The sequence below is a fragment of the Leuresthes tenuis genome, unplaced genomic scaffold (assembly GCF_036924035.1).
Source record: "Leuresthes tenuis unplaced genomic scaffold, fLeuTen1.0.hap1 SCAF_24, whole genome shotgun sequence".
Classification (NCBI taxonomy): Eukaryota; Metazoa; Chordata; class Actinopteri; order Atheriniformes; family Atherinopsidae; genus Leuresthes; species Leuresthes tenuis.
In genome coordinates, this window is record NW_027325378.1 from 8,971,033 (window position 1) to 8,995,991 (window position 24,959).

At 39.8% G+C, this 24,959-nt stretch overlaps 1 protein-coding gene across 1 annotated transcript; it reads right to left on the bottom strand.

Moving 5' to 3' along the window:
• Nucleotides 1-8,012: 8,012 nt before the first annotated feature.
• LOC140284980 (POU domain, class 6, transcription factor 2-like) lies at nt 8,013-24,742 on the bottom strand. The gene is made up of 4 exons (XM_072379040.1): nt 24,400-24,742; nt 10,533-10,630; nt 8,182-8,240; nt 8,013-8,097 (listed from the first exon to the last, which is right to left on the bottom strand). Exons 1-4 carry the CDS (start codon nt 24,569-24,571, stop codon nt 8,013-8,015), a joined length of 414 nt encoding a protein of 137 aa, XP_072235141.1. The 5' UTR covers nt 24,572-24,742.
• Nucleotides 24,743-24,959: the final 217 nt, after the last annotated feature.

Consider the following 24,959-nt stretch of genomic DNA (forward strand, 5'->3'; position numbering starts at 1 on the left):
ATTATAATAAAAAGATTAACTGTATTGATTATGTATAAGAAGTGCTTAATCAATATATGCAGCCTTTCGTGTATTTTAAATAACAAAGTTTCATAAATCAAGATAATTTAAGTTAATGTAAAAATATATTAATTTGGCTAAATCAATCAGTGTGCACATTCAATCAGAGTTCTGCTGTAGCTGAGGAGCTAAACAGCAAATGGTCATTATTTATAACTGGAAGCCAATATCAAACCGTGTCACGCTCTAATTCAGCCTCTCAGAAAACTCAGAAAACTAACCTGTACACATGCACACTGCTTTATTGTCAACCTGAGTAAAATGCTTTAAAATAAATGTGCTGCACTCCCTGTATACACAGAGCAGAGAGAGTGTGTGTTTATGGCAGCAGGTTTGCAAAAAGCCTCCCTCAGTGTTTACCAGTGGGGGCAGATGTCAGGTTTTGCCGTGGAGGAGCAGACACAGCCACATCTGATTAACAATATTATTGTCCTCCTCCACACTGCCATAAAGATGCGTGCTCCCCTCCTCCTTTTTCCTTCCTTTCTTTCTATTTTAGGCTCTGGTAGCATTCTGTCCTGTGGCATTGCTGAACCAGAGTGACACTGCCACCATCCACAGAAACAAAGCACGAGTCAAGAGCCAGAAGGTTAAGACAAACAGCACTTCTGGCTCTTACCAGGAAAAATAAACACAGAAAGGTCTGGGTAAACAATGTAAGTACAAATCAAATACATTGTGGGTAATTTGTGCTGTTAATTTTGTGCAATTATATCAAGTGTGCAACCTGGATTCAGAACAAATTATTAGCATGTTTGCAACAAGTGAAACAGCAGGAGGTAAAATTTACTTACATCTCAGCTTCAAAACAGACATGAGAGTATGAATCAGTCACATGGGAGTGTGTTTGTGTTCATGTGTGCACGTACAGTAAACCTGAGCCTGAGTGTAAATTTGGGTGTTTGATCCTAACCCTCTCTATGCTCTTCTGTGCGTTTTGATTGGTGATTTTTTTCCCTCTTTTCGTCACCTAACTGTCACAACGGCACTAACCTCACACATTTCCAAGCTGCTTATTGAAGACAAACAATAAACCACTGGCAGATATCAATGGCAGAGATGAGAAACTGGGTGCCATATCTGCTGGGACTGCCTAGCAAACCTGCCTCTGCCTGCGCTTCATCTCCAGCAGCACCTCTCACTCTCAATTATTTGGCTGCTGTCACAACAAATCAATCAAATTACCGCTCCAGGACTGTGTGCAGCTGCTCCTATTGCACCGCTAGTTGCATTAGCTTTGAAATGTATGAGGTCTACATTTTATCACTGTTATTTATTTAATGCAGCTCTCTCCCCTGCGAGTCATCTTACAACCACAGCAAAGTTAAATCATTAAAGGACGATGTGGAAAGCATACTGCTAGAGAACACTTCAAATTAAACAGCGATAAGAGAGAGGGGATGGTTTTGGCCTATATTGTCTCTTACGATGACAGATGTTTAGGTGAGGAAGTGTGGACTGCCTGCTCATGGACACAATACAGTGTCCACAAATGACTACTTATTATTTTTCTTATCTCAAAATGAATCAACAAATCTACACAATGAGCAGGTAAAGTGACTGCATCAAGCCCAGAAAGAATGTCTGGAATTCTCCAACTCAGATAATGTAATGGGTAAAGAGACATAGAGGCATTCCCACAGCAGACAAAGGTTAAGTCAGTGGCCAGGCCCGGTGAGCTAACCTCTTAAAGGAGCAGCATTCAGCTGAGGCAGAAGAGATCCAGTCTGACATGTCTAACTAGTGTGGCAACATTTGGCTCTTTCCCCAGGAGCCCAGCCTTTGGTGGTGTAATGAGCAGAGTGATTTCCCTAATTTGTATCATGCCAAACTCAAAACCAGAGAATGACACCGCTGAGCATTTTCATCAAAATGACAGACAGCTTTTGATTGGTACTGACACAGGGTCTCATTACTGCAGGTGAGTGGGATGCCGACCTTTATGAAGAAGCCTGAGTGCTGTTTTGTGTTTCCTGTGGACGAGTACAGAGGAACAATGCTCTCACCTCAACATTAGAACTCAGCTCTCTGATGTGATGAGCTCCCTGGCTTTCTCCTCAAAGCAAATAAGAAGGGGTATGCTCATTAATATGAAAGTGTTCCAGTAAACTAGCTTCTTGCATTACCTTTGAGTTAATCATGGAGAAGAAGAGTCGACAGGTGACTTTGTTCTGTTTTCTCCCATTGAGCATTACATGTACAGTCCTTTGATACAGCTAGTTTTACAAGTATGGTAATCGTGACTTGCTTGTTATAAAATCATCTGAACTGAAAACCCATTTAAAATGCAGAAGAACAAACCTCTGCAGATGTTTTGTCTGTTTGAGTCTTACATACTTACATCTGCTATGGTGAAAATCAAGTCTGATTTTTTTTTGTCTCATCAGCCGTCATCTTTACAGACCTCTAGCATGACCCAACCTAGTTTTGCCTCTGTGAAGTCAGCTAGAATTGTGTGCACTCTGTCATAAAAGATAACTTTCCCCCTTGTTTAGTTTCATTGGGAATTTGTTTTTACTGCATGTTTGCAGGCATAAATCATTCTGACAAATAACCAGTTACACTGGTGCCTGTGTTTACGGAGTCTGCCACAAGATGCTGTTCAGTTTTATTTAAGCAACTGCTCCAACTTTATAGCACAACCCTATTATAGTGATAGTTATTCATCACAGTCTGAGCAGACTGCCCTCCTAAAGCTAACAGACGACCAGCGGGTTCCTTTCTGTCAACATTCCCTCTCACAGAACCAGCTTTGATTAGTTGATCAAAACATATGATCAGAATGCTCTTGTCAGTATTTGTACGTTTTATGTCCGTCTTTAGGTCAACATCTGCAAGTACACAAAATGCAAGAATAATTTGTTCTGAAAACCTACATTTTTATTTGATTTAACATGAAATATTACATTTGACTATACAGATTAAAGTGCTGAGAAAACCTGAAGATTATGAGACTTCAAACATGCAGGCAGGCCCTCATGTAAAGTAGACCATTCCTCCACTCCAAACTGCCCATTCCTAGAGATAAACAGCCTTATTAGTTGGTAATTAGCTGCCTCATTACATTTAAACACAGCCATTGGCTGGACTTCTCCCTGAGTCTCATTACTGAGCATCACTGTTGTTTCGTGTCTGAGCTGATGCTAATTAGCTAGCAGTATGAGTGCTGTAAAGCACACTTGCTCCAGAGGTGGTGAAATGAGCTGACTGCTCCCTGGCGACAGCGCAGCACTGTATTATATGTGAGATTAATCAGGCCTGGAGGCCCGGAGCGGCCGAGGGGGAGTTGGGGGGGCACCAGGGCAGAGGCCAGAGCTGCAGTTGTCTGACAGAGGTGCTGTGCCAGCAGGCCTCATTCAGCAGAGCTGTGATGAACTCAGACAGGGGAGAGTGGAGGAGCGCATCATGGCCAGAGGGGCCCGGACACAGTCAAGACATTTAGCTTCACTCGTGACTTGTGTCACTTTCTCTCTACGGAGGTCCCTTCAATGCATCCCCTTCAGATAAGAGGACGTGTGAACAGGCAGTCTGTCAGTCGACTTTCTTAAAAAAAGATCTGCCACAGAGGCATTTCTCCATTTTTTTTTCTCTTTATCTCTCATGGCTGAAGAATTTCATCAGCACGCTGGATTCAGACTGTTTGCTAGTTTGTTTGGCACTGGACAATATATATGACGGAGAGGTGTTTGTTTTGGAGTTCTGACACCCTGACAATGTGTTTGTCGATCAGTTCATCAGATCACTGAAGCCTCTGGGTTGTCCCTCACACACCATGAGTAAGATCTGTTGACGTGTGAGTCAGACGGGCCTGCTGGGCCCATTATCATCCACTACTGACGGATACATTGAAGGGCTCGCTGGATAGATGCAGGTTTATTAAAAGCTCTGCCCACAGCAATGGCTGGTGTTATTTATGCATGTTTGTGTCCATTAGGCTTCTACTTCCACATTTCCTCACTCAGGGCATCTGTCCATCCATTTCCACACATCATGGGACCCTTCCCTGCACTTTGTGCTGCACTGGCATTATTGTAATCGGCATCCCAAAAACACACTGCTTTACATGTAGCCTGGCATCTTTTTACATTAGTGCATCTCTCATCTAAGATTTATGACTGATGGTTTCCCCATCCATCCCTCAATCTAATGGTATAAAAGAGACAATGTTTTAAACATTAAAATGAAAACCATTTACAACTATGATCAAAAGAGAACACTTGGACATTAAAGTTTAAAAAGCTCGGATAAGTACAGCTATGTGGATGGACAGATGAGGTTGAAAAGAGATAAAAAGTTAAGTACAGTGCACTCTTATGCACAGGAAAAAGCCAGAAAGTGCTTTTCAACTGCACTGCAAAACGCTGACCTGTAATTAATACGGTTGTTTCTCTTGGCAATTTGAGAATAGCTGCTTTTTGGGATACAAACCCCTGAAGGATTCTTACCTGGTCAAGACCCCTGTAAAGCATTTTATTATGAAAAAAAAGATGTTCCATGACAGACAATAAATGCAAAGCTCTTATCGGGAAGAGAATTTGTTGTATGTATTACAAATGGTTTCTTAAGGCTTATGCTCTATGAATCATCTGTTTTGCCACCATGTGAAAAATGGATTTTCAACACAAGTTGTTTCCGTTTTGTGTTTTTTTTTTTTTGGTACCCCCATCAGCTTCCTGAAGCAGCTAAGACATTTTCTACTTTTGCTGAGATGTCATGCTGATGCCTGCTGTCCTTTCTCTCACCTTGCAGGTTCTGGAGGGGGAGCGTCATGATGCCCCCTGCAGCGGCAGCAGCCACCAGGCTCTGGATGTTGGCTGTGGGCAGGGAGAGCACCAGGCCCTGCTGACCACCCAGGTGTCCGCCTGCGTTGAAGGGGATGAGGATGGGCTGGTTCATGCCCGGTGCTGCTCCTGACATTACACCACCCACTGCATTAGCCAGTTGCTGGGCCACCAGGAGAGACTGAAGAGGACACAAATGTACACGTAAAGACACATAAGCACATAAAAGTATTTGTTTATTTGAACACAGACGAGTTGAGCTTCTGTAAAATGAGAAAAATGATGATCAGTTATATGTTATAGTGCACTTTATGTCACCCTACAAGTGGTGCTTTTCTATCCTACTTCAAACACACACTCCTTGCCTGTTTTATTGTAAATGAAAGCCAAAATATCACTCAGTTTTAAGTTTTAATATGTCTTATCAGAAAATGTCCTTATTTTTAATTCAAGTTGTGGAGTAAGGTTAGATCGTCTCTCAGTTTATAATCACTTTACCGTATGTATGTATTTCATCATATCATTCTAGTCATCTTGTTTGTTTTTCATGTTTTTTACATTACAAATAAGAACTGGCATTAAGTATAACACAGTCTGGATAATCATTTGAATAAAATAAAATCATAAAAACAATTAAATCTTAAATTAGATGAGATTCAGAGAAACGATTCCTTGTGTCCATTTGAACCCGTATTAATTAACTTGCTCATTACACAAAGGGACACTTGGCACGCTCAAAGAAGGCTGAGACATTCAAAAGCTGTTGAGCACACACAGATGCACTGAGTAAAACACAGATTGTATTTGGATTAGAAGTGCCAGGCCCGGGGGTGGGGCCCGGCAGCGGGCGCCTGGTGGCTGGGCCTGTGCCCATGGGGCTCGGTCGGGCATAGCCCGAAATGATGACGTGGGTCCCCCTTCCGACGGGCTCACCACCCGTGGGAGGGGCCAAGGGGGTCGGGTGCTATGTGAGCTGGGTAGCAGCCGAAGGTGGAGGCCTTGGCGGTCTGATCCTCGGCTACTGAAGCTAGCTCTTGGGACGTGGAAGACAAAACTAGTTTTGCAAAATATCCATGTTACTGTGGACAGGTGCAAAGTTTTTAGCACTGGTAGTTTTCTGGTTTCCATTTGTAGTCGAATTTGAACACAGAATCAACAAATCAGTGGGGGGAGCATTGTTTGCATGCAACTAAAGAATCTTAAAACTGTCAATGATCATATGATGACAATGTACCTGCTGATTCAAATAATGAGCAGTACATGAAACAGGAAGTCAGATATCTGAATATTCGCTGTGTGCAACTGAAGAACAGAAAAATTTGCCTCAAGGCACATAATCATTAGAGGGGAGAGCAAAATATTTGACATAGAAAATATAAAGAATAAAAATGATCATTTGTATGTCATGGATATACAAAGAATCTTACTACCAGACATGACTAATTGAGATAAGTAAAGCAGAAGCTACTTGACTTTATCACTAATCAATGTGTCCTGATGGACGCAGCTGATTACTGTGCTTTGCTGTATCACAGAGCAACAGTCAAAACAGAAATCAAACTCCTTCTTTGTGAAAAGAGATTCTTTTCTGTCACAGAAATGCAGGGTTCATCCCACTGAACAAATTGCTGGTACTGAAGAATAATGAGCTTGAAGTACACTAGCAGTATTAAGCTATTTTGATTGAAATAACACATAATTTATGTCTCTTCTTGGATTTATTGATTCTTATTAGCTATGATTGAAGTTGTGCAAACATACCCATTAAGGAAAATATGTTACGTTGAGGTCAAAAAGAGTTTAGAAATGTATTCTCCAAGGCAACGGGTTTGCGCATACAGATATTTTATCAACTGTTTTGAACTAGAAGTGGGGAGGTTTGTACCATGGCTGAAATTGGTATGCCTATATAGCATCTTTAATTTAAGTCGTTCTAATAAAACCTATTTCAAATTATGTCAGCGTCTGTCCGCATTTGTTCAAGAGACATGAGACAGGGGATACTGAAGATGCTGCAGAGTCCAACAAAATCACAGTGTAAGCATGGAATTGAATTGTTTGGAATGGAATAATAAAAGCATAATGTCAGCTTGCGTTGTGTCCTCAGTAAAGCAGGTTGCTTTGGACGTTGCTGGGTAAGCCAGGCTGCGCTGTGTTGACTCCTCCACTGTGACTAAAGTTCACAACCCTTTAACTCCAATTGTCAGCTATCTTCTTCATTTTGCCTGGTGTGTCTGCAGCTTGTACAGGATGCAGAACAGGCTGACTGGTGCGAAGAGCCCACCCCACTCTCAAGCCTGGTGCTCTTAGGTGACAGGTGTGTCACTGTGATAACCCTGCATGGTGCAGAGTGTCTGCATCCACTCCGACATACGTGTGATCGCAGCCAGATCTCAGGCCAAAAATCTGTGCGCGGAGACAAATGACTACTTGTTTGTGATTCTAAGCTGTTAAAAGGATAAAAAAAAGCTTGAAGAGGTGAATATTGCTGGCAGGATTGTTCACACGCCTGATGCCTCTTTCTAAACATTTGCTTTGATACACAACAGCAGTGCATAACAAATGAAAATCTGAGCCCATTCAAAATGACATTTGCCAATAACTTTAAAAAATGAATTAATAATTCGGGAGCTCAAAGAATCCTCAAAGGACACTAACAAAGGTGACGTGTTTGTTAGCTGCAAGTGACATATGTTTAATCTTGCTTTTTTAAATAAATTCAATCTCAAATCGAAGCAGCGCATAATCAAAGGCACTCTTCAAACATTTCATCTTTGTATCAAACAAAATGAGATTGCCTGGCTTGACAGCAAAGACAGCCTCCCATGGAAGGGAATGACATTAAAAGACAATTGTACAATTATGAGATGCAGCCCTGATTTATTTATCATTATAGGCAGCTTTGGAGATGCAGGCAGATGTCCAACGCACAGGCAGCTGCTAGGGTAAAGCACTGTGAAGATATTTTCAAAGCTTTCTGTAATAAGGTTGTGATCGTGATCTTTATCTGAGGTGAGAACAGTTAATGTACACATCAAAATCTGAGATCAAGAAAAGAACTAATTTAGTAAGAACATTATTAGCCTAACTCAAACATTTGCTGTAAGAATCCCAGCATCATTCATCTAGATTTAAAGACAGTTTACTTTTTTGCCTTTTGGCCTGAAACTCTCAGCTCTCCTCTCCATAGGTGCTACTAGAAAGCTGCTGTACAGTTCTTGGCAGACCCGACAGCTGAATGTTGAGAAGTGGTCTCCTAGGGACCACACAGATGCATGAGACTGGGTGTGTGTTGGGCTCTGGAAGGCAAACCAGCCCCAGTCAGGACTGGATGTGGTACCCAGCCTCTCTACCCATCAGGGGAGTATAGGCCCCTCTATCTGCTTGGCAGCTCTGGCACTGAGAAATTGCCCATAATCACCAAGATAGCAGACTTTTGTCATCCTAACTGTGAGTGGGAAACAGAAGGAAGGTAGATTCATGTTGGGTAAACTACCATTGGATAATGGTTGTTCGAACAATATCCGGCTCTAGAGCGAGAATCTATCAAAACATATTGATCCTGGAACAAGAGAATTGGGTATGGCATGCGGAGCGCCTTTGTTTCTGAAAAGTGTTAGCTTCACAGAGACTGTACTGACAGCATTAATATATTAGATGGTGACTGTTGAGAGCCGCCTGCTGAGGCTCAGTCTGTAACTGCTGCCTGCTTCAGCTGCTCTCCTTCTTCTGTGTATTTCTTATCTATTACCAAAGCACCAGCTTTGACCAGATATATGATATATCTCAGATCTCAAAGGGTTTTAAATTAAGCACATTTTTCTCCACATTTAACAGTAAACATACTCTTTCACTGGGAATTTCTCACCCTTCAAAGCAGCCCGACTAAACTAAACAGTTCTCCTGTTGTCTCATATTTCCTCTTTTGTCTGCCCTGATGAGGATTGACTGTCACTGAGTAACACTGAGTGCAGGGAGAATGGCCTTATTAAAGAGGGTGGAGGAAACCTGATGCTCTGTGAATGTGTGTATGTGTTGCTCGGTGACATTGAGCAACACTAATGAGATAGATGTTCATTAAACATCGCCGAGGCACCAGGCCAATAAATCCAATCAGATAGGACAATGCCTAATTGAGCTATTAACAAGGCTGCAGGCTCAGGCTCTTTGCTCCCCTGCTTGTTTTGACAGGGCCTGTATTGTCAGCTCATTAGTGCCACAACTCAATTACATTTGAAGATGATGTGTGATGACTAAATAGTTTACCATTATACATTGTTGCATCTACTGAAGGTGTTGGTATTTCACTCCCCACATGGATTGAGATAAGTAAGTAGTCTAAAAAAGTAGTTTTTTTTAACTAAAACTTCAAAGCAAACACAAATTTTACTCTAATGACAGTTGTAAACCCCAAAATAAGTTTTTTGTTGAATCACTCTTCTGATGCCCACAATTTAGCCTGATTCATTTGAGTGTTTAAATTCTATACTTTCTATAAATTCTAAACTAGCTAGTTTAATAATACAGTATTATCAATAATGATAATACAGAAGTTGTAATGCTAGATATAAATTAGTAGAAACATTCATGGTTGTTAAAACAGTTCAGACCAGTTCAGTTGCTACCTTGGTGGCAGCTAATTAGGATGTGAATGAAGAGAGATGATGAAAGATTAAAAAATAATATTGGGTATCCAATGGAGACCCAGGAGGAGGTCCTATATTATCTTCTTATCAGAAAAGTAAAACCTTATTATAGGAAAATATCAGGATTTTACCATTAAAAAAAAATTAATTAGTTTCTACTGCTTCTTTCAGATTATTCTCCCGTGTGTTCAACATAGGGAAATGCATGTTTATTTCAGATAGATAAAAACCTAATTGCGGTAATGCAAAGGATACTTCTAAGCAGCTTTACCACTGTGTTTTATGGAATATACACATGGAACTCACGACTCAAGTTAGGTGGTCTGATCTGCCTGATGAGCTGCTAGTTTTTTGAATGACGTTTACACCTTACATTACACAACCTCTTGTGTTTTCAATTCACACTTCTAAATGTGTCCAAAACAATGGGATTACTTTGAGTGTTAAGCTACTAGTTTGTTTGCAATGTTTGCAATGTTTTATTCAACTTCCTGTTACACAGAACGGACTTTGTTCAAAACCCAACTCAAAAGAGAAAAAAATGTTCAATGTACTTGAGGCAAAATCTGAAGGTGAAAACATGGAACAAGGTGTTTTGCCTTTCTGTCAGAGATTTTGGAGATTTCTATAACATTTAATGGACAGCTGGTTGACTTACCGATACATGCAAAGACACAAGTAGCATTTCAAAATAAAGCACGGTAGAAAACCACGAGAAGTCATATTAATAGGAACATTTGGAAATATAGGCCTCCGTCTGATAAAGTACCCAAAGTAATTGGGTACGGCCTTTTTTGAGGTATAGAATGAAATACAGTATGATGCTAACTGACACAATTGTCAAACAAAGAAAACCTATTACATATTTTAGTAATTAAATACTTTATTTTTATTAGTCCTTGACAGCTTGACAAAAAGAGCCCAACTAGTATGGCTGTGTATAGCAACTAATAAATTCTGTAACTAACTAAACTAGGTACAAGGTTAAGATGTTGACTTAAGTGATTACAGATGCAATATAGAATTAATTTATCCTTCCACTCACCTGTGGACCCATTGGGTATCCTGGATGAGACTGGCCAAGTTGACTCTGCTCAGAAGGACTGCTACTGGCGTCTGACTGAACTGATCCGTCACGAATTCCTGAAAGAGAAACATGCAGAGATGCATGTAGAAGAATGTAGAAAAAAGCACAGCCTGTATAAGTAGATAAACACACACACCACACTGTGATTTTACAACGCTGAGCAGAGGAGGGCAGCTAGGAGGGGGGGGGGGTTTGTGTTTAAGTGCTTTATCAATAACCACTGTGGCACTGAATAAATTACAAACCAGCGGAGAGGCTCATTGATGGTGGATGATGCATACTAGCGGGTCCCCGATGGCCTAGATTACCACAGAGAGATAGAGCTCCACCACAAACGCTGGGGCCATATTATTCAGACATTTACATCACTGAGTATCACTCATCTGAGCCCACTCCCTCCTCCACTCTGAGCCTGCAGCTATGAGACACAATTAGACCTGTTTGCTATGAGGGCAGAGTGGAGCGGAGCAGACAGGGACATGATAATAAGCTTGCTGATGACTGCAGGGAAAATAAAAGCCACCAATGATGGGTTATCATAGCAATCCCTATCACACAAACTCTCTCCGCAGCGCACACATTTAGGACGACTGTAAAAGGTCAGAGAAGCTGATCTGACCCTTTAACTTGGACCTCCATGATAATGACAGCACATGACGCCTCATTGTTGACACAAAGACTTGAGAAATGCTTCGCCTCAGTCAAAAGGAATATAATGAGGAGAGCGTTAATGTTCTGGCTGATCTAAAGTAAGTCTTGTGAACGCAGGCATATATCTGATAATAGTGAAAGAAATGTAACCATACTGTGATATTAGATTTGATTTCCAGTAAGACAAGCGAATTTTGTGATTTTCTCAAAAACAATGTAAAACAAACTGATAACACCCAGCAAAAAACCTCTTGTTGATTTTCATGAAAATACAGCAAATTAGAGAGCTGAGCTGAGCTGAGCTGAAGTGGTTTCATGGTTCAAAGGATTAATGGCTTTAGAATAAGTTGGGTGACGTGAGGGCATAGTGCTGTGGAGACAAAATCTCGCAGAACAAAGTGCTTCTATAAACAAGGTCCCTCTTTTATATACTTTTATACACAATACGGCAATACAGTGGATATCTCTTCACAGATTAATCTTCAGGCCTGATTCAGGCCTTTTACTCGTGCCAACTGCCACAACATTAGCTTTAACCTCAGTGAACAAAGCTGTGCTATTGCCCTTCAACTTATCCAAAGTGTTTAAGCTTTTTATTAGGACACATTTCATTTTATCATCTTTTATTCTGGATTTTTAAACTGAGCAAGATTTTAGGGGGGAAATGTTTGTAGCATAGTGCCTTGGTTTTTCTGCTTTTGCTGAGTTTTTAAATTCAGAAAAGTTCACATTTTGGCTCATTTAGATAATGCAGCTGCTGCAAAAAAAATTGAATGAGAGTGATGCCATTGTGCCATCTGTAATGATGAAGTTTTTTTTATGTTTTAAGGACGATATCACTACACTTATTCTTATCGGAGAGAAAAATCAATTGATAAAAAACACCGGACAGGGCAGCCGAAAAAAAAAGCAACAGCCACTATTATCAGCATACCCACTTGCTGCGACTTCTCAATCATTGGGTTCTTCGTACTAAGATGTTGTCTGAGTTAACTTCAAGTCTGCTGCACACACTTGTGCTCTCACATGCAGCCCCTCCAGAAAATGGGTCGAAAACTTTGGGACTGCAGTGCATAAAAAACTGCTTTAGTTTAAAGAGAAAAAAAAGAAAAACTTATCTTCGCCTCTTACACGAAAACATGACTTTATGTTTATCCTCTCTTTAGTTTGTGCTCCGAGTAGTGGCACAGGTGGACAAAGATGATTAAATTAGCTTTCACTGACATAACGGCATTCAGCAACATAATTCTCCTCTTAAATTCTATAAGTGTTTTCCTGAACAGAGTTTTTTTATGGGCTTAATGAGTTAATGATTAAATTGACAGCTACAACATTCATGCAGCGCTACAGTGTGTAGAACACACCCGGAAGACATGTGTGTTTTCATGTTTTAAATAACTTAAAGTCAATTTGATCATTAAAAGTATTGTAGACTTATTATGGAACTGAAAAGCATGTTGTAAATTAACACGTTTTGCTCTATTCCCTCAATAAAGCAACTTTTAAAGATTTTAAATATAAAGGTTGTGTTACACTACAAATGTGTGCCTTGAACCCCTATTATTCATACTTATGAAGTCAAATTATGTGCACAGTACCACTGACTTATTTCAAAAGAACAGAGATGATCATTGTGCAAAAAGGTGAGGTGTAATCTGTAGTTTAATAAGACTGACCCTATTTTGAATGCAAGATGCAAGACCTTCACAAAAAGTCAACAGAGACTCTTTAAATGTGCCTCCCTCATTCAACAAGTCATCCCTTAAGTAAAATAGATTTTGCAGATGAAATCAAGTCAATCATGTAGAAAAGCATTTGAAGGCCACAAAACCTCATTTAACCACACAATGCTGTCAATGAATTAAAAAATAACTGTAATCACTTCTCAACTGTAAGATTGATTTTTTTTTAAATGGAATATTACAGCTTTTAAGGGAAGAATAACTCCTTTGTGAATTATGTCTATGTCTGTTTATTATTGGGTGAAAAGTATTTTCATTTACTTTTTTTGCTAATCATACTGGGCATGCAGTGGATTTTAGCTTAATGCAAAACGTACAATTCAAAAGCCTTTCCAAAGATCCCATTGCCTGTCAGCTATATCTATGCAGTACATTTTAAAGTCCTCTCCGCCAAATAAAATCATTTCATCTTTGCATAAAATCCAAATAATTGGTGAATGGCATGACCTACCAAATGAACCTAAAGCATTTGATGGTTGATGTGAAAGCCCACAGGGAAGCCTGCTTTTCTTGCTGGTTTCTACCTCTGGCTGGATGGCCCTGCTTCTCAATAAAAGTCCACATCTACTCGCTTATCAGCCTCACAATGCTGACGCTGTTTTGACAAGCCAGTCTCTTTTCACCAATTATTTCAGCCATTACAGATCGTGTTGTGCCCGGCCCCACCCTCTGCACTCAGAATATGGGGCTAAAATCAATCTGAACATACAGGAAACACTTTGTGGCTGCATTGGCATCAATATAAAACAAAGGATAAAGCACAATATAATTGAAATTTGTCATTTCAGATTTTTTTTTCCTTTTAGAAAAGATTAGAGTGGATATCACTGGTTTTCTCCATGCAGTTCATTCACAGTTTGGACATTATCAAATTAATACAGTTTCTTTCCAACAGAGATGAAAGCATTTAGTTTCTATTAAATACAGCTCAAACTTTCCAACCATGCCAAAAGTGACTCTCAGATTGTTTATTGTGATATTAACAATAAACCCAGTGCTACTGAGGAACTTTAAAGCCAATGAATTATCCAATTACCATCATAACAAAGTCAATTAGAAAAATGAGGATATTCAACTCATAATAAAAGAACACAACTTAATGAAATCATCAGGCTCCAGAGAGTAAAGCTGATGACTATAGTTAAGCTATTGGTTGTGAATAATGTATTCTATTTGATAAGCAGTGAGTGAGACTTACTGAGTAACGATTCCTTGATGCCTCTCATCACATCATTTCACAATAACTTAGGCGGATTCGTACCCTTGCAAATATCTGTAACGTTAACATGTTTATCACAGGAGAAAAAAAATCAATAATAATAAATAAACATGCACATCTTCACCCAAAGGATTTGTGTAATTTCTTTAACTAAATCGAATAGCTGACCGAAGAAACACCAGAGGAGTCAATCTTCAATTATTTTTCTTATTACTAAAATCTTTGTACATGTTTTGCTTCTCTTACCTGAAAAAAATCTACTTATCCAATGTGAATGATTCTTAAATGTAATTCCAGCTGGAGATTATTACTGCATACAGATAGGAGAAAAAGAAAGCACCTCAATGAGACCTTTACTCAAAAGAAAGTCTTTTGATGTCATGATTACACACAGGTCACACAATGGATAAAATGGAATGAATGGATATATTGATGTGAGGAGAGATGAAAGAAGAGGCCAAATGGATGAAAGAACAGGCGACGCACATTCAGCATAGCTTTACATTTATCTAGGGCATTCAGGCTACGTCTCTTTTTTGAATTTCCTGAGCAGTTGTCGTTTTAACTTTACAAGTGCCCTAAAATCATCACTTCTTATTGAACGACAAAAGCACCTTTTAGTCCATAAATGTACATGCATGTGTGTTGTCATGGCCTTGACTATTCACATAAAACAAGTTTCATTCTATCCAGACTCAGTGGAAGTGACATGATGAGATTTCCAGTGAATATACTCCTTTATGTAAGTGAAATAATTATATTTATTACAGGGCACAGGATGCAATTTGATGTGACTTAGGTCATGGAAATATTGCCAATATCCACGGCTAAATAAATTCTCTCTCATTGATCACCAAAGTGGCCACTGGAGAGCGACTTTCAATGCCACACAAGGCAAAAGGCCTCTCTGCACCGAGTGTGAATGTGTGTGTGTTTGTGGAGGGGGGGTACAAAGAGCTATATTTATTTGACTTCATTCGGCCTGTCTTAATGTACGGTGCCCCAAGGACTACACCACAAAACAATTAGCCTGGATTTCATAAAGCAATCAGCATGCCACCTTGTCTAATGCAACTGCTTCATTCATTGACAGTCTGTATAAAATGGTGTTATTGAAAGCTTTGTGTTCACGTTAGATTTTGCCTCAGTGCATTTATGAATCAATTTCTGCCCATAAAAGAAGCTTTAACACTTAAGCTATTTTAGTGGAAATGCATTATGTAAGTTGTCAAATGTACGAGAGAGGCCTGGTAACGATTCAGGCTATTCAGAATGAACAGCCAACCCCCATTTTTATAATGGTCCTTTTGAAAACGTCTGGCTGAGTGCATGTGTTTGCTATTAAGAAGTTGTCAATCATTTTTCTCTTGGAATGTAATCCATGAAATTTTTTTTTTTCACGTGTACAAAGACTGAAGAACATAAGTTAATCACATCCTTAATTGTTTACTGAGCTGACTTACTGACTGCTGCTGTGGTAATTACAGAGCAAAAACATGCAAAGTGAAAATAGGATTTTTGTTATCAAAAGTGTGTTGTGCTGTTGATTCACAGCACTCATGTCTGACAGGGATCTGTGAGCTGTTGGAGTGTAAAGGATGGGTCAGGATAGACAACAAGCCACATAATACACAAGGTTTAATTCCGTCAATACACAACCAATTGTCCCAGATTGGCTGACCATTGATTTTGATAATACCACTTGGAAAGTTGATGTGGCATTACAGAGAGCTGAGCGAGACAGACCATTTCACTTTCATGCCTCTGTCTAAAGCAGCACTGAACACAAACCACAACATAATGTTACACAAGTCATAGCGCTGCATAGAAAAACACAGCCTATAATATGAAGTGTGAGCTTTTAAGTAATTCACTTAACTCCTAGTAGAATGCAAGAGAGCCTAAATCACTAGTGATTTAGCTCAGTTTCATTACCACCGCCAAAGCCCTCAACAATAACACAAGGCATAATCTGCTGCCAATAACTCCAGGTGCTCTTAGTCAGATGGCTCCCTCTGGACCTAAGTAATACTCTGTTTAGAAGCTGAGTTGGAGAGGCTACTTGGGATAGGTCAATAGTGTTTCTAGGGATAGAAAATCACCAGAGACTGACTTTTGAGTGTCTGCCTGTAACACTATCAGTTACATTATGGCTACTGCTGCGGCTGGGAGAGCTGTCATTTCCTTAATTAAGAGTGCAGCATGGAGCAAGAGGGAGAAGAGGCCACAGCAATCTCTCTGGGCCTCCGACATTAAAGCCTGATTCCTCATTGCACAAGGGTGTAGACCTTACAGGGTAGAAAAAAATCTATCTCATTCATTATTCTGGCACAAAGTGGAATTATGGAGTTAGGGAATTACACAGGAGGTAGTGCCATGGAGTGTGCTGAACAGAGAGGATTTTACACCTCAGCAGTTCTGCAACTATTTCTGAGGTGATTGTTAAGCCTCAAGCAGAGGAGGGACGACTAAGGGGACAGAGGAAGAAGAAGAAGAAGGACAAGCAAAGAGGAAATGGATGCAAAGAAGTGTCTGTGTCTCTTCTTGTAGTAGGTTTTAAATGTAAACAACAGAAGATAGTTCACTTCAGGTTGGAGAAAGCTGCTAGTTTCTGATGAAGAGATGGGGAATCTGCATGGAAACAATGCTTACAGCTGTAAGGGTCCTGTGCTCCAACACTTGAGCTTTCACTTGTGGCCACAGGTCTTCACCAAAAGGCTCTCTGACACGAGAGTGCGCCGCTCCACCGCTTACCTGTCTCTCCCTTGATACTGGAGTGGAGTTGGAAGGAGCGCAAGCACAAGAGGGACCAGAGGGAGGTAAATAGGTGAGAAGAGGCAATGCCCATTTCAAAGGTCAAGAGGGAGAGATGGTGTGATGGAGAGAGAAAGGTGGAGGAGGTAAAAGGAGGAGGGGGAGAAAGAGGGCTTTTGTGTTCATCCTCACAGGGGACTTTGGACACTTTGCACATGAGCACATCTGTTACAGAGCGTCCGCCTCATTCCCAAAGCAATGTCAACCTGATTAGCTCAGGGTTGAAAGAGGTAAATAACAATCCAAATTATTCTTCATCCTTTTACAGCCATCAGCAAAGGTGGGGCACAGTGATGGAGACTTGCTTTAGAGAGCTGTAAGCCTTTTAGGAGATGCCTGCTTCACTATTGCTCTTCCTTCGACATTACTTAAATGATATTTGCTGTAAATAGGATTCTACAGCCTGCAGCCCACTGCCCAGTGATGAAAACAAAGGCCTTCCTCTCACCTCCTACACCTCTTCTTTGTCTGTTCTTGCAACTATAGTTGAGGCTTTTTTAGAATGAAAAAGATGACAAAAAAGTCTATTACTCTTGCTCTTAAATGTAATTGATTTCAGATGCTCTTCGCTTCATAAAATGACAAAATGAGATATTTGAACTTTTATCCAGTGTTATTGAGCATTATTATGCTGCATTATAAGTGCAATTAGGGTTGCAATAAACAATGACTTAGTTATTCTAAGAGTACATTTTGTTAAAATATTTTTGAAATACTTCATCACACAAAAATGCTAATGATTGTACAGTTTCAGTCAAGTTTATGCTTCTTTTCAGTCTAAAACAAGTGTATATAAATTACACTTACCCTGTATGGGTTATTTTTCTGACAACTTACAGACTTTAAATTCAACTTAAAAAACACATTCATGAATAATAAATAGAAAATCCCCACTTGCATCCCTACAATTGAGTTTCAAACGTCTAGCTTCAATCAAGTTAAACAAAGCATCTTAAGTTGTGTCTGGTCAACTGTAGGACAAGCAGCCAGTGGGGTTTGCGGGCAGTCCAGTGTAGTGTGTGTGTTTGTGTTTGAGTAGGTGGGGGGCTAGACACCCACATGTCATGCCTGACACATCAGCCTCGGACCCCCAGGCTATCCAGCACTAATGCTGCCTATGTCCCACTTTCTACCCCTTGCCCCTCAAAGCCCTCCCCTCACCCTCCTCCTCACCCGTTCCTTCTGTCACAGAGGTATAGTAACAATGGATCACAGCAACCTGCAGCACAGGCTCGATCACCATAGGATAACATCAGGTGATACAGACTGCACAGGAGTGTATCTTACCTTCACTGAGTCTGAGCTAAACAGAGTTTATCTATGAATAAGTTTACTTGGAAAAAGTGCTGTATTAGTTGTAACTGTATTCCCCCTCTTGTGGTGATATTTGCAGAGCTGAGTGGGTACAGGAGGAAACAAGCAAATAATCATGTAGCTAAGACACCCCAACTCGGCCCAGCACTACCAGCACATTATTCTGGAGAAGCAGACTAATAGTAGAAAGGGGGACGTCAGGAAACAGTATTGCTTTGAAGCCTATAACTCTATTCTGGAGAAAAGAAGCATCACAGTGTTATTCCACATCTTCAGATATAAAGGGAAAAAACATAATAACTTCACGATAGCCTGGATGTTCAGTGCCCTATACTAGCTATCCCCCTTCTGCCGCCCCCACCCCTGCCTCATCCACCATACACCCACTTCTCCTGCCTCAATCTTTGGTTTCAAAGGAAGCGAATCAGCCAGAAGGACAGAAGGTTATGCATTAGTACTGGTCATTGCTCAAAGAGCGAGTGTTATAAATAATAAAGGCTTGTGAAGGACACAAGGGCTGTGGGATACATCTCTGGTTCACACCACACAAGTCAAAGACAAGACTGTAATTTCTATTCCGAAAATGTGACCCTTGCAGCTTCAATTACATCTCAATAACGGCAACCGTGTCCATGTCAGGAGACGTGATTCCTCTTTGTTAGCTCTACATGAAAGGCATACTGATATTGGTTCTGAAGCGCATGCTACACATACATTTATTTTTTTTTAAATTACTTCCCAACTTAAAGAAAGTATATTACTAAAATAAATGCATAGTGAAATTCAATTTATTTTCTCCACAGCTGTCCAACTACAGAAGTTGTAATGTGCTTTTGTTTGGAGTTCTCGTCAAGGAAAAAAATATTCTTCAACCTCAACACGCAAACAATGGAAAGAAGTATCTTGTCAGTTATTTTTGAAGTTTTATGTGCTGCTCAATGTCATTTCTGCATAAACAAGCCACCGTGAAACCTGATGACCTTTGCTGTTGTTTATTACGAAAACAAGACGTCCACTGTGTTCTCATCCTCCCTCCATGTCACACAGTGATTGTGTTGCTGTAGCAGGCACATTAGCGAATGTATTACACCTGCTTTATAGGCATGCATTAAGCTTGTTTTCAAGTTTGCGCAGACAGCTAAAATCCCCATAATGAGATCCACCTCCTGGGGAGAGACTTGTTCCCCCTCTTTCTTCTTTATCCACTTTTATTTACTCAGCGTGGCCCATTCAATGCTGGGTTTGCATCACTTTATTACTTAACCTCGCCACACAACATTACAAGGCTCTTTGCATCAGTAAGCAGCCTATCCCACCATGCATCCTGCTCACTAAGCTGATTACACAAAAATAATAAGTATGCATGCCTCAAGCAGCGTGTGTTTGTGTGTCTCTACATATGAAGGAGATTTTTTTACACGAGAGACAGTACTGGATCCACTATATATAGTGAAAGATGTATGAGTTTACACTATGGTAAATATACAGGATGGTCTCAAAATCAATTAAAAAACTCCAAAGATTTAAAGCTCCAGGCTTTTCCAATGTGTTTACTCTACTTTTGGTTTTAATTTCATCTCTCTGTGAGAAGCTCCATCATTTCTCACATGCATTGCATTGTGGAATAAAAGTGGTGTCCATCAACAGGTCACGCAAAAAAAGAAGAAAAACAACACGTAAAAACATGCACACACATTTAAATACCACGTTTGCACCTTCAAACCCATAAAATACGACGCTGCCAATACGAAATAAAAAAGGTTCAAGAAACTTTTGCATTTCAAATGTACTTTAAGCTTTCATTTAGGGATGGTTGCTGCAACTTTTCCCATGATGAAAATGTGCTGAATGATCCCAGGGAAACACATTTTGCTGTTTGAGAGCAGAATCTGTAAATTAAGCCTAATGAGGCAGAAAAACCCAAAACAAACTAACATAAAAGCTGCATAACAGCAGTTGTGCCACTTTTTGTTCTATATGACCTCCAATAGCGGGAATCAATGAAGATTAATTTTGCTCTTTTGGAACGGGGGGGTCTCTAGGTGACCTTTGTGAAAATGTACCACCATTTTGGCAGAATCTGTATGAGTGCAGACCATTTCATGCAGACAGTAAGTGTATGAAATGAGTGCTCCTGTCGTTCCAGCCTGGCTCTCTTTGACAGCATGATGATAGAAGCGTCACATCCTTGGGAGAGTAAATGCAAACTGACAAGAGATGAGTCTTTGGTTGCTGAATATAATACGGAATTGTGCTCTGAGTGTCTTATTATCTTGTCTGCTGATGTCTGAAAAGGGGGAGATTTGCTTGAGAAGAGAAGACAGAAACTGTACGCATGCAACACCATCTCGTCCTTAAGAGAGAAAAAAAAAGAATTGCTTGCCCCACTAACCACAGCTTTCCCACCTAACGTCCACTTCTACTTGGAATAAATACAAGGCAGCAGGATGTTTGTGGTGCCTCGTAGCCCCTGTTACCTGAAGTGGAAGACTATTTGCACAGGCGAGCTTTTAGGAGGAGAACAACCCTTTCACAACTGCAGTAAGCATGTGGAGGTTGTAGAAGGTTGACAATATACTGGAGACAAACACAACTGCTACTGTCATTGTCTAACGCTGGCTGACTCCTCCTTCTCATAGTGGCACAAGCTCTTTATTATAAACAGTGTCAAGGTGCTAATGGGACAGTTGCACATCAACTCCAGGCGATGCAAAAATTGTGCTAAGCTGTAATTATAAAAATACATGTATGACTTCAGAAATTTGAGGGCAAATAATTGCAAAAAAAGAGGAGAAAGTCTTCAATGTTCATATGCACACACACTTTTAGACCAAACATTTATCATCTATTTCGTACAAATAATAAAAGAATAAAAGAAATCTTTAAGAATTTTGTGAGACTAAAGCACTCTTGATTTACAGACTCAACTTAAAGTTGTTTTGCTGGTTCAAAATGCAAACTGTACATTCAGGCAGCTTTGTTGTGAATGTGTGAGTGTGATAAAATACTGCAACAGCATTTGAGAATTTTTTTTTTCAGTCTGCATGGTACACTGTAGTCATACACTCGCTCAAGGGAAGCAAGTTAAGTTTAACTGCCTTTAAACTATTAGTGCATTTACACTGTTTTTACGTATGTGATGAGCATTTGGGTTTAAGTGTCTGTCAAGCTTGAGGGAAACAGAACAAAGTACTTCAGTTTTTTTTCTTTTGTTCTATGTGAGAAAATAAAGTATACCATCATTGTTTGCTTCCTAACCACAATCCCAGAAAGAAGCAAATGTGTAAATAATGTGGCTTCCGCTCTGTTCAGAACCACATAAAGAAAACCAGTGAGTGACTTAAAGGCTTGTTGAAATTTGTGTCTTGTGTCAGTTGTATTCATGCCGATAAGAGACGAGTGTTTGCAAAATCAGAACAGCCACTGCAAACACAAATGCAAACAACTGTTTCTCAATTAGCAGCAAAAGCATTTTCAACAAAAGAACCAAATGTAAAGACAACAATTACTGTCTCAAGTGCTAGGTTTTAAAGATTAAATATCCTTTCATACCAACACAATAGCTTAACATCCTTTCTTAGTTGTTTTTTAAAACCTGTGACAAATTAAACACTTGAGCTTTTACCTTTATGGCTGCAGTGTCACACTGCTGGTTTAGGAAAAGCTTCACAGAACTTACTCAACTCATCACAGGTAAAGTAATCCATCAACTGCAGTTCAAAACATGAACAACTCCAAAATGTTCACCTAAACTTCTACAAAAATAAAAAACCTCAAAAAACATATGCAGCGCTTTCCTCTTCAGTCAGGAAGCTTTCAAAGACAGAGATGCAGAGTCTCTCTTCTTCAACACCCCCACCCTTCCTCCCCCCTGTGTCCCTCAGCAGTGGATAGGATCGTGCCACATCTCCTCGCTATTCCCTGACAAGTCATGTGGGCAGTGGCTCCCCAACCAAACCTGCTGCTGGTGCCGCCCAGGGTTCTGCCACCAGGCAGAAACAACCAAAACTCCCAGCTGACATGGTCAGTGGCTCCGATTAGCTACAAACAGAATGACCAAGGTCCATAAACAAACACTAAGTGGAATTAAACATTTTATCAAAGAAAAAAAATCAAGCATAGAAAATATATAGTATCAAACATAAACAGAAAGTAAAGCATTTCACAATAGAAACATTCATGATAGAAAGGGAGACAAAATGCAGCGTGTATGAAAAAGGAGATTCAGATGAAAACTGATCAGAAAGGAAGAAAGAAGGAGAGACTTGATGCTTATTAAACCAAATTGCAATACTTTTGAAATAAATCCTGCAGTGAGCCGTTCTTGTGTAGAGGACTAGCCTGAGGTTATTCTTGCAATAAGGATTTAAAAGACAGCTGAACTCTTAACTGATTAGGTTTGAGAGTAATATTTGGCTCTCTTAAATTTTTAAAGTGTTTGGCAAGCTCAGAACATAGAAACTTTGCCATAGTTTTTGCCAGATAAAGCAGATACACACACACACACACACACACACACACACACATACAAAGTCAGCTACCAAATAGCACATGCGTATATCCCATGTACAACTTTCATTAAATCCAAACAAAAATATGCACTGTTTACTACACTGTAAATTCATCACAAAATAATCAAATACCAACATGTTTGAAACACAATAACAATAGGTAGGCACATGCACAACTTCCAGTCACAGCACAAAAGATAAACAGACCATTACAAGCTGGCATTAAAGTTTATATAAATATTCAAGAGGAAAATCTAACGCCATTAGAGAGGGATTGTATCTCTTTTCATCTTCCATCCATATCAAAAAGGATATTCAAATTATCAGAAGATCAAAATCTGACTGAGAGATAAGTCATTCATGTTTTTTTGTGTTGTTTTTTTTTTTTGCACCATATTTCTGATGGTCTCTTCTTGTAAGATAAACTCTAATGAAATCATGTAAAAAAAAACACACCAAGAAATACTTCGACATGTGGAGATGGTTAAAATCTCCTCAACATTAAATATATAAATTCATGTTGAAATAATTTCATACAAATATAAACATTCTGTTTGTTGTCTCTTTTCTGAAAGCATCTGAGGAGAAAAAAAACTAACTTTGGGGCTAAATGACTCTTTCCATTACAATTTCTAATTAGAAAATCTGCTAAATGATTATTTCAATCATTATGCCTATTGATTCATAACGAGGTTCGCTGATTGAATTAGTTCACATGACTGAAACATCTAATTATGAAAAACGTTTGCATTTACATTCAACCATCATGATGTCAACACTTCATTAATGAGATAACAGCCAAAGAAATGTAGAAATTGTATAATTTTTTAATTTGTAGGACAAAAGATAAATGAAGAAGAAGCCTGAGCTTTAACAGAGGCAATAATATCATATCTAATATACTGTGAGTGCAATATTCCAGCAGAAAGCAGGTTTTAATTTCACTCAGCACTAAGTTAATTGAAAAATACTTTAATAATTTGACCAATGTTTAAATGAAAGATATAATATCTCCTTTGAATTCAATTGAATTAAAGAAAATTAATACATAAAATTGTAAGACTTTAATAGAGCCACAAAGTCAGAGTTGGAGAAAAATATCTTGAAACATGTAACGTGTAAAATCCGTTCAGTTAAACTTTTTTAAACAGCTTTTATATAAAGAAGACTCATGTAAATTTGCTGCCACAAAATATACAGCTGTAATAAAGCATAAGAAAATCTGTAATCAGGAGTGAAAGAGCATTAAAAATGTACTGCAATTAAATTACTCCCAGTTGACTGGAGCAAATTCAACTATCACAAACTGTCTTAGTGTATAAATGAAGTACTTTTCTAAAACAAAACTGAAGTTTTCAGGTGGATGAAAGAGCTCATTTTTATACTATCTAACCACTTAAAGGGTGAAACTTGCTCATTCATACACTTAGTTTAGTTAGATGCCTCTGACACCTGTCCCAGGTCGGAAAGCTCTCCATTTACATCTCATCACTGCCTAAACCAGACCTCAGTCAGACCTCAGCTTGCAGCTTCGTGACAATAAAGGGACAGTTGTGAGGTGTGAGCAGACTTACCGTAAAGCTTGTTGGGAGTGCCCTCTCTGTCCGTGGCCTCGGAGGGCAGGAGTAGGTGCTCGTCGTTCAGATCGCTGTCTGGAGTGGCCGCTTTGTTGTCCGCCCGGAGTTCTGCCGCGCTCATGTCGCTGCGCAGGGAGAGCAGCGGCTTGCTCAGCTGCCCTGTAATCATCGGATCCTGGAGGGAGCTGAGAGCCCAGGTGGGAAACAGGGAGGAGAGGAAAAAATGAGAAAATGCCCGTGGTTAGATGTGCTTCAGTGTCTCACCCTCACCGGCTCTTTCTCTATGTCTCTACTCACTCCCTCTCTCCTCTTCTTCTCCTTCCTATCGCTCACTCATCACTCTCCCTCTCTCTCCTGCTCCCTCCCTCCTCAGCTCCCTCTTTTATCTGAGGCTGGTGCTTCCCCGCTGATACTGCCGGCTGCTGCCTGGTGAAGAACTGTTACGGATCGCGTGGCTTTACCATTATACCCTGCAGCCCGAGAAGGTGATACATCCATCTCCAAGGGCTCATTACTACCTGACATGTGCCTCATCTTCGGCAAACACTAAGCTGACA